At 39.0% G+C, this 15,303-nt stretch overlaps 1 protein-coding gene across 5 annotated transcripts in view; it reads left to right on the top strand.

Moving 5' to 3' along the window:
• LOC103703829 (phospholipase D delta-like) overlaps positions 1-15,303 on the top strand; it is a 73,525-nt gene that overhangs the window by 44,507 nt on the left and 13,715 nt on the right. For 4 of the 5 annotated variants that reach the window (XM_039126838.1, XM_026803314.2, XM_039126839.1 and 1 more), the window contains exons 7-8: positions 11,949-12,097; positions 13,203-13,373. In XM_039126838.1, coding sequence (XP_038982766.1) covers positions 11,949-12,097; positions 13,203-13,373 — 320 coding nt within the window. The remainder of the gene's footprint in view (positions 1-11,948; positions 12,098-13,202; positions 13,374-15,303) is intronic. The other variant, XR_005512012.1, reaches the window with a different exon arrangement.

Below are 15,303 nucleotides of genomic sequence, written 5' to 3'. Positions count from 1 at the left end.
AAAAATAGAATTGTGTATTAGATAATCTGGCGTACTTGGTAAATCTACAAGAATGGAGCCATCAAAAAAAAGAAAGATCGCGTGATATTGGCTAGGAGCATAGGCAAATGCTCTCGGGCTGTCACCATTGGCAGTGCAACTGGTGCAACATGGAGTTAAGGGAAGAAGGGGTAACTAGATTGAAGCAACTCTTAGCTGGTGGTTATTCTGACGTATCTGTGCTGCAAATGCCTACAGAAGGTTCGACAGCTGATGAAGAAACACCTCGCTAATTTTAGAGCAGTGATGGAGAGGGCTGCCAAGAAGGTAGAGGTGGACCGTCGAGTGGCAAAGCCATCTTCCTATCATTCTAGGGAGTTAGAGGATGCGTGCTCTCCAGATGATGAGGAAGCACATTTAGGTTGCCATACAGGCGAGCTTGGATGATCAGTGGCAGCAGAAGATGGCCAAGCATAGGGCTCGATTTGGGCCCTCGTACTGAGTCTGGTTCTGGTTCTGTGAGCAGCTAGTTGGATCTAGAGTTCAGAAAGATCTCCTCAGTCAGGGTAGTCGTTAGCAGAGGCGGTGGCCGGATAAGATCTATGCTGGAGGTTTTTGGTAGTTAAAAGCAATGATCTAGAGAGATTCCACCAGGAACAACAATCCATGATTTAGATTCACTTGCCTTTTTCAATAGAGATTCGAAGTAGCAGAGGTTGACTCAATGCTGAAGAAGAATAAGAAGAACGATATATGGCGGGCTATTGGATCTTGATTCCACTTTAGCCACATTCCAGTGAATGTGACAAATAATACGTACTCCATGTTTGCCATTTTCGCCATATAGGTTGCCGGTACCGGTGTAAATTCTTCAGATCTGAAGGACATTTATAGTGAGCTTCTTGACAGTAATAAAGAGCTAGAGAAATAGATTGCCTCCTACAAAAGCAAATGACCCATATATGGACTGACTAGGATGTGTGATGCCCACATATGGACTGACTATGATGTGTGATGGTTGGACCGGTCCTACTAGACGGAGCATCAACTTTCTGACATATTGTGATACGAAAATTTTCTTCCACAAGTTGGTTGATGTTTCTAATTAGGTGCACGACGCTGCGTACATTCTTAAACTTATGAGCCATAATATAAGATCATCAGAAAGGTCTTGATGGAGCAGCGGCTGCATATTTTTTGGACCCTATGTACTACACATTGTATTGATCTCATGTTGATGGACATTGCAGAGATTCATAGGGTGCAATAGACAGTGAAGACAGTCCAAACCATCATCAGGTATATTTATAACCATACCTAAATTCTTTCATTGATGAGGAGGTATCAGGAAGAGAGATTTTGAGACTATGAGTCACACGATTTGTTATCAACTATATTGCACTTGATAACCTTCTTGAAAAGAAAGCAGTCCTACGTCAGATGTTTGTCAGTCTTGAGTGGCAAAAAAGTAGATATTCCCAGTATGGGACTGAAGGATGTAGTGTCGAAAACTTGTTGACAAGGCAAACATTCTAACAGCGGGCATTGCGATAGTGAAGCTATCAAACCATTGTTTGAAGTACTTTGGATCGTGAATAGTGAGAGGTACCCCAGATGAGCTTTCTGTATTGCATAATGGAGAGAGCAAAGGCTCAGATCATGGAGGCAGATCTAGCCCATGCCTAGGAGTACATCGGCATCATTGAGTGGCAGTAGGACTACCAAATGGGTAGGGATTTGCATTTAGTAGGTAAAGAAAAATATTGAAAGTTAGACTACTTCTGTACTTATATAATTTTACTAAGATAGTCTCCTTTATATATAGCATACTATCTGAACTCTCGGTTCCAGTACAATGTAATTGGCATTGGTATGGATGACAAAATTTTGGCCGCTTTGTGTAATGTCATTTACAAGATGGAGCTTGATTCAGAAGTTACGGCCCTATGTCTAGAAGAGTTAACTTTAGTGACATAAGTAAGTTAACTCGTATCTTGTATTATTAATATAGTACAATACGGTTTTTTTTCACAGACCAAATTATTTAGAGAGTGCAGCGACAGTTTGGGAGTGCAGAAAGCTATCGTGAGTAAGACAAGTGTTAATCCAGGTATATTAGACATCAGGAGGACATTTACCTAGCGCTAGCTAGTTACTAATATGGTACTATCTTATATCTATTTTTTCAATATTTTTGCAGCTGAATGGTGGATTTATTTTGCATTGTCCATAAGAAATATTTAGCGGGTAGCTATTTGGATCCTGTTCCAGACAGTCTTCTCGAGTGACTGTGAGCGCAACTGGTCCACCTTTGCCTTTATCCACAGTAAGTAGAGGAATCGTTTGACACAGAAGCGCCTCAACGACCTTGTATATGTTCACTACAATTTGAGGTTGAGGCTCAAGTGCATTCAAGAGGAAACAAAGCTCAAGTATATAGATTCGATCTATAGTGCTCTCGTTGATGATGAGGATGATCCTATGATCGGATGGATTCTGGGCCAGCAGTAGAAACCGGAGCTTGACAAGCTAGGATCGCCTCCATGATCAGCCAACTTCATAGTCGACGAGGCTAGGGTCGATGCAAGGCAATGGGATGAGCGCAATATTTCACGCATTCCTACAATTGATCAGCCAAAGCCACAAGGGAGCTAGTCATCATATGACTTTTTGTTCGAGACATCCTCTTCGAAATATGCTTGAGAGATGCTCAGACGAGGACACTACGTTATCCGGTCGACTCGGTGGAGGGCGATATAGCCAGGCAGAGAAAGACACGAAGGGTAAGAACTGCCCAGCAGACCAAAAAAGAAAAACAAAAGGCTCTAATGGATAGTGTCAAGGAGTCTTGGAGCAACAACGATGATAGTTCTGATGATCATGGATCTGCTGGCAATGGAGAAAGTGGAGAACAGGAAATTATTGTTTATGAAACACAGCCACAAAGTAGTCTTCGATATACCGGTGAGTTTCAGTTTATGCATGCTATACATGATAAGGACCACGGTGCACAATCTGGTAGAGCTCGCGAAAATACGATTGCATATAGAAGACAGACTCCTTGAGGTCATTCAAAAGGACACGATACAGCTGCAGATAAGAGCTCGCACGTGGAGTAGGATTCATAGACGTATTAGATTTCGAGCCATATACTGGATCCTATTATTCACAGCCACAAACAACCTATATGACCCATACGGATATGAATATGGATATGATACATTTGAGGCATCTTTCGGTGGCTACTACTACAGGTAGGATTTTGTTGCTGGCAAATTCGGATGGGCCCCTCCACAGCCGTATAATCAGCCAGAGGACACCTCTCGGAGTCAAGCTTCAGCAAGAGATCCGAGAATGCTTATAACCCGACGCACGTTTCTTATGGGATGAACGTACAAGACTATAATACCGTTTGGTTAGAGGGATGGGTTGATGTGCCTCCTTCTGACTATACTTATGATCTGGATATCTACGAGAGCCATCGCCACTCGATCTGATTTTAAATATCAGCATGTATGTTGTACTTTAAATGTATATAACTAATTGTATCTTGATTTGAGGATATTTTATGTTGTTCATTTTATAATTTGTATCATTTTAAAGTAATAAGATGCATCATCTTGGTTAAACCGGGATCATTGGAACATCAAAAAAATCAAAAAATAAAAAAACATCAAAAAATATAAAAAAAATCAAATTAGACTTTAATTCATTGAAAAAGTTCAAAAAGAGTGAGAACTTCAAAAAAAAATCAGGGTGTGCGGTTTGTGAACCGAGACGCCCTACCGATTCGGTCGGTTCGGTTCAACCCAAACCGGTACCGAATCGTACTGGGCGTCGACTGGTACGGATTTCGGTACCGGTTTGGTGGACCTTGCTAACAATGGTTCTATCATGATGAAACAAATAACTAAATAACATCTATAAAATTAGTATTTGCAATGAGCAGTCCTTCAATGAAAAGAATTACTGACTTTTGCCACAAGACTCCTGAAATCCTCTTGTTTTTTTTTTTGATTAACCAAAATAGTCATGCCCATCTAGTATTAATAAGTCCATCAAAAGCAATATACAAAACATCACAAAACTGAAAGGGAACAGTTGCATAGTCCACCACAAAGTGCCACCAGAATGTTCTATTGCATAGGAGGCCACCCAGCCCGTAGCTTTATTCACCTCACCGTGCGAGTGGCACGGAACTAGGCATTTCTCCTAGCTATCCTCCAAACATCCAACAGTAATGGTTGCCCATCCACCAGTTGCATCTGTCTCGATATCTACCCAATCATAGTCACCGAATCACCCTCAAGGAGGATGTGGTCGGCCCTCAGATTAAGTTTCGCATACCTAATTCCCTGCCACGCCCCTCTCAATTTCACTCCAAAGATAGAGATATCATGTAACTGACTGCCGCTAGCAACAATGAACCGGGAATCAAGGCCCTCTAATCACAAATCCTGCACTAAAATGCTCTTGTTTGGTAGCAACAGAATACCATTTCAGTTCGGAGGTGGCAATTGGAGAAAATAATATAAGAGTAGCTAAGCCAGAATATGGCATTATGGTTGACCGTTGACACCACAATAGAGACCACTTAGCTTCAACTCTTTCTTGGTGGCATAAGGGCTTCCGTAAAATCACCCAAAGTTCACTATCATATAAACAAAATGTTAATTAGATCACCAATAATTTGATGTTTCCCATAGACTAAGCTTATTGATTTCAATTGCCTCCTTATCTACATGCCATATTTATTTCCCATGTTTCAGATTATTGATATTTTCACATAGTTAAATACACTAAAACTGCTTCTTACTTGTCAAACTCTCAACGTAAACCTACTGTAAGTTAAACAAGGGTTGTTAGATGTACGCTTTCATATATTATATTCTTGGATAGTCTCCATGTCCTATTTATTTCAAACTTTATTCTTTTGGTATTCTCATCATATAGCTGATCATGTGCTTTGCACTTGTGCATGTTTTGGGTTGTCGCATTCAAGGTTCTTAGTAGACCCAGCTGCATGGCCCAATATAGGGTATACCATAAATGATACCATATTAGTATGATATGGAGGCTCGATATAGCACTATATTAACATGTGGTAATGTTTGTTGTACCACTCTGAACCTCTTGGTTTAGGGTGTACTGACCGAAACTGGCACAAAAACACCATTCGGGTCAGTACAGGCTCCAAATTGATCCGTACCAATCCGTACCGACCCAACTAAGCTAAACCATATTGTACCACTCGGTATCGTTCAAATATGGAATGCATATCATACCATTCTGATCAGTTTTGGGTGGTACCATGATACAAGGTGAGAAAAAGAGGTCTTAGGAGTTATCTCAATATGGTACCCCGTACCAACCAAGGTTCATTGAATGGGTACCGTGACATGTACCCATCGGCTACTTGTACTGTGAGACCCTGGAACTGGGCTCGGTCCATCTGACCGGCCCAGTCCTAGAGGCCGCACGTGAGGCAGCGGGATGGAGAGATCCATCCCGAAGAAGGAGGAGCCCCATTTTAGGGCTTCTCCTCTTTCTCCTTTGAAGCCATCCGAAGAGGAGCCGCCAAACCCCGCCTCCAGTTTGCGATCTTCCTCCTCGTGCAGCCACTCGAGAGAGAGAGAGAGGGAGGGAACCGTTGAAGCCGGTCTTCTTTGATTCGGGTGGTTCCATTGCCGCCAGAGAGGAAGAGAGCCGCCGGAGAGAAAGAAGCCACGGATCCTCACCGGAACTGAGGTAAGAGTTCATACTCCTCTTCTCTTCATCTCTTGGCACTTGGATGTGATTCTTCATATGTTTGAGCCGGCCAATCGCCGGAGTTTGGATTTTCGTGTTCACCGCCGTCGGCTCGTGTTTACTGCCGTCGGGTCGCGTTCATCGTCGTTGGCAGCCGTGGTTGGCCGAGCCTACCTCGCCACCTCTTGCCGCCGACAGGGCTGGCCACTGCGGCCGCCCTTGGACTCGACCGAGGGAAGAAGAAGAAAGAAGGGGGGGAAGAGAAGAAGTCGGGAGAAGAGAAGAAGGAAGAAGAAAGAAAAGGGGGGAAAGAGAAGAAGTTGGGAGAAGGTTCTGGAGGAGAGAAGAAAAAGAAAAGAGAAGAAAAGAAAAGAAAAAGAGAAGAAAAGAAAAAGAAAAGAAAAGAAAGAAAAGAAAAGAAAAGAAATAATAATAATAATAATAATAATAAAATAAAGGGAGGAGGGTGGTCTATGGGTATGAACCCGAATCCGAATCCGAAACCGGGGTGCTAGACACCTTGGCAGGGTCAGCCCTGGGAGAATGTTAAAATTTAAGTTTTATAGATATTGTGATGAATTTTAAAAGAAAAATATGATTTTTGGATATCAGGTTCTGCGACGAACGTGTGAAATTAATTGGATTTGTTGTGGATCGCGTTCAATGTAAGAAATGAACTGCCTTTTCTAGACTCTTCATTTATATAATATTATTTTTGCATCGAATAAATTGTTAATGAATTTATATGTGATTTATGAATTTTACGAGATGATGGTTTGATATGAAAAATAGATATGTGAAATGGAATAATATTTTTCGAACTATTTCTATATTTACCGTTCTTGCATCGTATATGCATATTTAGATCGAATTATGATATATATCTATTATGTTACAAAAAGAATTTTGATGTGCATCAGATTTAGAACTCTTAGCCTGACTATGTTCTGGATCCTGCCAATTGGGGGTTATGCATTGGCAATTCTGGCCCCACCGCAGGGTATAAATGCGGTATTCTGGCCCACTTTGCAGGGTATAAGTGCGGTACTCTGGCCTACTCCGCAGAGTATAAGTGCGGTTCTGTTTCTGGCCTAGCCACAGGGTATAAGTGTGGTTGTAGTTAAAGGCTGTTGAGTTAAATGTGATTTGTTTTGAATCAGATTTATGATTATGCATATGGATATTTGAAAGATACAGATTTCAATGAATTTGTGTTTGAAAAGAAATTGATTATGTTATTATGTTGATTCATCGTAAATTGTATTTATATTTTATGTTATTATATGAATTGCCTAGTTAAGGTATTTATTACTTACTGGGCTATCTAGCTCATTATACGATTTCTTACTGTTTTTACAGATCCAAAGAATTAGCTTGATCCAGGGTTTTACAATATGGGAGAGCGAATAAAAGAATTATGACACAAGTTATCTTAGATTAGGTTTTATTTAAATTAATGTTCTATCTTTATTGTTCCGCTGCGTATTGAGAACTATGAGACTTTATAATTTGTGTCAGTCAATGGAATAAGATTGCATTTATTTCAGCTGAATTATTTTAGTTATATAATTGAGATGTTTGGTTTAGATGCTTTGCATGCTCGTGGGGAGAGTTTCCTACAGGTGTGCGGCGGTTGGCTCGGACCCTCGGCTCGCAATCTCGGGCCGGGGGCATGACAAGTACAGTATGGTATGGATCCATACCATGTTGTGCTAGAGTGTACCGAAAATTGGAGAGGGAGGGGGAGAGGGAGGAGTGGGAGGAAGAGAGAGATATGGAGGGATAGGGAGAGGGAGAGAGGAAGGTAGGGGGGAGAGAGAGGCCCAGGCCTTTGCTCACCTGGGAGAGAGAGAGATCGATGCTGTCAGGAACTGGGTTTAAGGTGAAGGTGGAATGTCATCGACGAGGATGGGGTTGAGGAGCAATCACGAGTCGATATCGAGATGAGACTTGAGATGAGGGATCGATTGCTGATAATGTGTAGGATGCGGCAAAGGGATTGCGAGGCAAAGAGAGTAGAGAGAGCTTGAGAGAAAGCCCTTGAAGGCTCTTGAAGAGGCGATGGATCTCAGTGAAAAGAGAGTGATGGAGTGATTTATAACCCACACCGCACCCGCATGGTCGAATAGTCCTGCGTTGGCATTTGTTTGGTTCGGTAGGGCCCGAATTGCCTAGTTCAAGTCTTAGACATTATTTGGTACCGACCAAATTTTGTTGTACTAGACGGTGCCGTACTATACCGAGGCGTACCGTACCGATACCGAATCAAAGTACTATCTTGTACCTTACTGACACTTGGTAACCTCGATGTTTTGTACCGTACCACATACCGACACTGTAATAGGATGGTACCGGCATGGGATCAGGTACCGAAACGACGAACCTTGGTGTTGAGCTAATTGTACCATGTTGAATCGATAATGTACCGTATAGTACCTAATACCGAGATTACAAACCTTAAGTCGTACAACTACCATCCAACACTAGCAGCATACCATGTTTCAGTATAGTAGTATACCATGCTGACCTAACCCATAAGGTACCAGTACAACCCCCAATATCGAGATTGAAAACCTTGGTTATCCTAAAGTGATGCTTTTTAAGTTATCACAAATGAAGCAACTGAATTAATTATTTAAAGCAGTCATTTGTATATTCATTGTATAGGCTATGATCTCTCATGTGGCACATGATTTCAATATATATGTAGTAATTATGAAGCATCTTCAATATATTAATAGCCTTAATTTATGATTATTTTTTACAAAATATATAATACATGCACAGAAATATGGTGACAACATAGACAACGGCAAGTTCGTAGATATTCGATGATCTTAGAATAAATCAAAGCAGAAGGCATGCCTTCAAGGGAATAAGAATCAGCCATCAGATTTCACTTATTTTGAAATGTAGATAGCAACAAAACAAGTAGCAGAAAAGTCCAAGATCCTTTACCTGAGAATAGCACTAATGTTATCATTTGATACGCTGACTATAAGAAGCATTATCCCCCTAGTGACAAAAAGTAGTTTACATAGATAAGAAGAATACAATAGCCTTCTGAAGAGGTATGATGAAAATAAAACAGATAATATCTGGTCCATTCCATTTTCATTTTTGATATTTGAGTTTACCAGGATATGGATGTAAATTTTAGCATCTGACTGATATCAGTTTCAATATTTGCATCCACCAGCAAGAAATGGATTTTGATATGGATATCTGACAACTATTTCATTAATATTCAGGTATGTTTTAAGCTCTATTTAGTCTCATATAACTCTCATTATCTCTGCATTTCTAAGTCAAAAGTAATGGTGCCGGCCTAAGACAGGAGTCTCATAACATGTTGACACGAAGACCTCCGAACTGAGGGTTTGGTCAGTAGAGGGGACAACTTTGCCTCCCTGGAAGAAGAATAGTCCCGCTCTCTAGTCAACTGATCCTGTTGAGAATAAAACTGGGAGGGAACGTGTCACATTAGAGGTGAACAATCAGAGGTGTCCCTCTAATCACCAGGATGAGGCCGGTTCCTCTTTTGGTAGACTCAGCTATGAATGAAGAAATGAATGTCGGCTTCTCCTTATTCATTCTACAGGGCATTGCTAACCCCAAGAAAGTTCTTAATGCTGGTAGGAATTAGTGACATTATCAATATATTTTTCAAAGTAGTGATACCTTTCACTTAGCTGGTGGCATCCTTGAACCACAAATAATCAGCCTTCCATTCTAAAACTCTGTATCCACTAGGAGTCATGTCGTTAAGTATATGTAGGTATTTCTTCATTGTTTTTGAACAATTATTTCTTTGTTTCAGAAAAACAATTGAAGAAAGGTTTGAACTTTGAAGAAACCAATAGTGAACACTTATTTTGTATTAAACAAAATATAAAGTAGAATAATATCTATGATTCTATGCGACAATGTTATATTATCCTTTTTATATCCTCATGTTACTGCCCAATATGTATTCATACCATTTAGAAGAAATATGGGTGCTGACTTTTGCATCCAGTTGAAGTGGATGGATATGGATTTACTAATCTCTGATCCATATGTAATCTGTTTTCAGCTTTAGGAAGAAATGTGAATGAATGATGACTGTACTTGATATAAAGAAGTTAGCTACCATAACCACTTAATTTTTTGCACCATCTTAAGGAGATTGTTCAAGGCCAGAAAGAGTTCAATGATGGTACATGCTACGAGTGATGAAGCATGTGCATGGGCAGCTGTATGATTGTATCAAACATCTTATTATACAAAAGATGCATTTTTTTTGTTGATAAAGAAGCAATTCACGAATTTTGGCCATTCGGGACAACAGGATAGATTTGCTTATAGTCTATACTTTTTAGCCATTTTTTGAGACTTGGTTAACCTTCCTAAGTCGATCCGATAGCGGGTAGGTCGAGATGGTTGAAACCCACATGAACTAGTAACCAGGTGGTTCAACTATTCTAATTGCCCAATAAACCCGTGGGTGAGAGCGGAAAAATTATAGAAAAAATCTCAAAACCTTGAGAGGAGCCTTGTCCTGGAAGAAACAAGGGGAAGGCGATTGGTGGCTCAACATTAAAGGTGGAGGAGGGTGGTAGCAATGCCAAGGGTGACTGACAGCGGAGTTAGTAGGGGTGGGTAGGGACACTGATGGGGGCTTGGGGTGATGAGGATTTGATTTGGTGATGGCTACTCAACATTGGAGAAGAGGAGAGAGGGTGTGGGGGTTCAATGGTAATAGTGAGAAAAGGGTTTTTTGAGAGGCTAGATGGATTTGAGCAAAAAAGCTGGACACAAGAAGAGAGAAGGGCATGCTGGTGAAATGACTTGGATACCGAGAGTTTTGAATGACTTACCTATTGTCCTTGGTCGACTTGTGGCCAACCCAAGATTAAACCATGGACCTGTAACCCGGTCACCTATCTGATTTGCTCTGTGTCAACAAACCAGCAAGCCCCAATCGTCCTCTTATTGTACTCCTTGGAACCACTGAGTTTGATCTTATAGACCTAGAAAAATACGGAGACATTACAATGGGGGCGCCTAATCAATATATTCCAAGACCCCTTAACAGAAAATTGCTTGCAGACTAACAAAAGCCACAAAAAAAAACAAAAAACAAACATGCAGGAGAAAACAAAAATATAGTTCGATGACATGCATATCTGGAAGACTGGAATCATCATTGCTCTGTGAATTCATTATATGGTCAATATGGTGTACCACAAGGTAGAATGATTTTTAATTGAATTTGAATATTTGACCTTCATTGGACAAGTGCTCTTCTTAAGAGTGATATAATAACTGTTCTATTAAAAGAGGTATGTTGGGCATGTAATGTTCAAGAAATGTGGTCAAAGAAACATGTTTACAGGAAGAGGCAAAGAGCATGTAAAGGGTAGGCCTAAGGATGGAAGGGTTGGTGAGATCTAAAATTCTTCAGCATTACTTTTGTTTATAAAACACCTCGATAAAATTGTTACTTGAACTGACAGTTTCTTTGGTCCTTATGTCAAGCGATTGATTTGACAGGGAATTCTGGTACTTGAGAAATTGGTGGTTTCTATATGTTAAGTTGCCAGCGGGTCCAGGATAAGACACAGCACTAACCATAAGTAATTTGTATGCTGTGGTTGCTGTGGAGGAGAAACTGAATTGATGGTCCATTATTGTAATACTTTCCTGAAATGTTTTGTGAATTCTCAATCAGTGTTTAGCTGTTTGATGGCAGACCACTTTTCTTTTAGTTAAACTGGACATGCTGAAATTTCGAGTTAGCTCCAATTTAATGAAGGCCTCCAATTTGATTGTTAATCAATTACTTCTTAGGCTCAATAGTTGATCAATACCAATAATAGGTTTTGAATTTGGACCAAATGAATGCACATGTTAGTAACATATTGTATGCCTTTTCAACAAGGTTTTGGCGCATCAGTCAATATCATACCGTATCGTACCAATACCGAATCGGTGTGCAGTTTTGTATTGTACCGATACTTGGTAGTCTCACTATCTTGTATCGTACCATGTATCGAAACTGTAATAGGATGGTACTGATATGGGGTCTGGTACCGAGATAGCGAACCTTGCTTTTCAGATTCTCTACATCATATCTTTGATACTATTGTTTCTTTAATATGTATATGATTGTAATTAGTTATTTGCTCTAGCTACCTACTATAGTTCTTTTGAAGTTAGAGCTTTGATGGAAATAACAGAGGCTGATAATCTGATTCCGATGGAGTTGGCACTGAAAATTGTTAACAAAATTAGTGTTGGAGAGCGGTTTGCTGTGTACATTGTCATACCATTATGGCCCGAAGGAGATCCAAAATCTCAAGCTGTGCAAGAGATTCTCTTTTGGCAGGTATACTGTTTCTTAAATTGTGAGAACTGCCAGCTAAAGTTATTTTTGTTTCCCTAATATGTAACAGCTGATCTGGGACAACCTTTTTCATCATTGTAACATCAGCAGGGACCATAGCAGATAACGTTTTAAATGCATGGAGGGAATGATGATATTATTTAATATTTGGTATAGTCATTTGCTTCTGCTAAATGACTCACTTAAGCAGTGGCAGAGAGCCAGGATCTTATTTGGCAGGGAGGGGTGGGGGCGGCGGGGGGCAACAAAGTTAACATGCAGAAAACTTGGAAAAGAAAGTTCATGCCTTCTTTTTTGTTTAGTAACTTTTATTGCAGATCTAGTTTGCAACAACTTACAGTAAAAGGAAAGCTAGAAATGATTAAAAAAAATTAATTTCTCAACAAGGTGAAAGTCTAAAACATATCTAAACAGCCTATATGAAACACAAACAAGGAAGAATATTAAATAAAGATTAAAGAGCTAGGCAGCAAGTATTATGTTCTAAGGCCCTAAAAGAATTAGTTTTCTAGAATTTAGATTACAGTGTCTTTCCCATTGGTCAAAATATCAGAAATACTTGATAGGCATGGGAATTTATGTAAATCCTCCTTTTCTTCTCTTTCCATCTATCTATCCTTTATAATGCCAAGTATCTTCACCATTGTATATGCAGTAAATTTATAATAATATATTGGCATGTTACAGTTATAGGAAATGCTCTTAATATTAAAAAACTATTGTGGATGCCTTTGCGAGGAATCTTTTATTAAGCAGTACAATCTGATAATGTCATCTTGAATTTGAATTAACAGTTGTCCAACCTAGTTGGGAACAACTAAGGTTGTCTCTGATACTGGAATGAAAGGGTTAGAATGGTTTGGGTTAACTTCTTCAGTTTGTCACGTTCAATTAGTTAGGTCAGGTTCCTGTGGGCAGTCTTATGCTTACGAAGAGAAGTGTAACTATGGTTTTTGTGATAGATGCTCTATAATCGATATTTTCTTAGTAATCTCAGTTGAACTCTAGTTTGCATTTATTTAATTTATGAGTCTTGAAATATTTTCTTCCAGCAATCAGTTTGACTTATCATTTTCTCACATTCCAGAGTCAGACAATAAAAATGATGTATGGAATTATCGGAGGAAAGCTCAAATCCATGGGAATTCAGAATGTACATCCGCAAGATTACCTAAATTTCTACTGTCTTGGAAACCGAGAACTGTTGCCAGAGGGTGCCATTCAATCAACAAATCAACCTTTGGAAAAAACTGCAGTGGTACTCTACAACAACTTTATCATTCATTCTTTATTTAGTCCAGCAGTTTCATTGTTTTAAATACATACGTACTGGTACCCTACAACAACTTTATCATTCATAGCTTTATTTAGTCCAGCAGATTCATTGTGCCAAGTACAAACATACATAAATACATACTTGCACACATGCATACATGATACATGTGCATACATGCATACATGTGCATTCATTTGCAATAGCTTATAGTTAACTTCTGGAGTATGAACACAACTTGGTCCCTTTTAACCTTTGAGAGCATGTCATGATGTTTCTGGGCCATGCCTATTAGGTTTTGGTATATAATATATATATATATATATATATATATATATATATATATTCCATTTTTTATTTTGTAAAATTTTTATTTGATTTTTAGTTTTCCCTCGGTGATTAAAGGTCTAAGGGGTTTTATTTCTTATTTTTTTAAAAAAATTTGGTTTATGGGTTTCAGGAGATAGGTTTAGGGTTTAAAGTTTAAACTTTGAAAAAAACATGGAATACTACACAATGTTAATAAATTTAAATAGATAAACTAATATACTATGACTTTAAAAAAGGCTTGTATTAAATAAATGTAAACTACAACAAACGTACTCACATTTAGTCACGTGTTGAATGTCCATGCTGCTTACAGACATCCAGGTTTCGTTCATAATTAGGGCATGGGACTTGACTCCAACTTAGATTAATGATAATTGTTTAATTTAAATATTATATTAAATTTAAAAAGTGCTAAAATTATATTTGAGTTTGGATAATGTAGCTATCTATGGGGGTTATTGTATATATATTTCTAGCCCATGAGAAGTCATTTTACCTACTTATTTTTCACATTCATTTAATTTTTGGCTTAGGATCAAGTGACCTCAACACACCCAAAGCTAAACTAAAAGCTTCCAAAAAAAGACAACAAGTGAAAACATCTCCCTCAAGCATGCTACAATTTCTTGTTGCAGACCATCCCAATTATTTTTTAATTATTCTTCTCAAAATTCTTTTTTTAAGGAAAAAAAAGCAAAAAACCATCTTATGTGTAGATAATAATACAATATACAACATATCATAAATCATGTTGTACAAAATTTTGGCATTATTTCCCTTGTGTTTTTATTTTATCGCCATTTGCCACATGAAAAACGAAAAAAGGGGAAGAGGAGAGGAGATCTAACCTATTTGTGGCTTGAATTAGGCTGCAATGGCCCCAGATCTCCTCCCTAGCTCACTCTTTCCCTCTATTCTCCACTCTCCCACCAAGCTCAAGCAAGAAACTGAGCAAAGACTTTTTTCTTGTCTAGCCCATGGAATGCAAGCAAACTGACAATTTTCAGGAATTGGGAGGAGCTAGCCAGTACCAGCAGTTCGGGCTAATTAGGACCTAGGACCAAATCAAAGGCTAGTTTCTTTCTGGTTCCTAGCTAGCCTAGTACAACATAGGATGTACTGCTTGATTCGGTCGACTTCACGAACCTTGCTAGTTTCTACAATTCCACAAACCTAAGTTAATGATTCCTATCTTGAAATGCAGAATTTATTATTTTTATTTTCAGTAATTAAAGTATTTGAGATATAAAAAGATATAGGGCATTGTCATGGGTCAACTGGGATTTTGAGTTTTTGGGCATTGTTTATGTTGACTGATGACTACTAGTATCTTATTCATTGTTTTAAAAAGTTTACCTATGTTTCCCTCATCCTTGAAGCAAGGCTCTCCAGAGATGCCATTAGGCCCATGGTCAAGCCTTTTCATTGTTGGACATTCCACATCAAGAGAGTCAAGTGAGGTGTGCATGTTGTACCTTTAAGTAATGCATTCTTTGTGATGGGGGGGGGGGGGGGGTCACGGGGGGCATAGTTTTTGGCTTTTTATTATTTATGCAACCAATAGAATGAAAAAGATTTTAATTTC

Source organism: Phoenix dactylifera, chromosome 5 (assembly GCF_009389715.1).
Source record: "Phoenix dactylifera cultivar Barhee BC4 chromosome 5, palm_55x_up_171113_PBpolish2nd_filt_p, whole genome shotgun sequence".
Classification (NCBI taxonomy): Eukaryota; Viridiplantae; Streptophyta; class Magnoliopsida; order Arecales; family Arecaceae; genus Phoenix; species Phoenix dactylifera.
The sequence above is the reverse complement of the archived record's forward strand: the minus strand, read 5'-3'. Positions and strand labels throughout refer to the sequence as shown.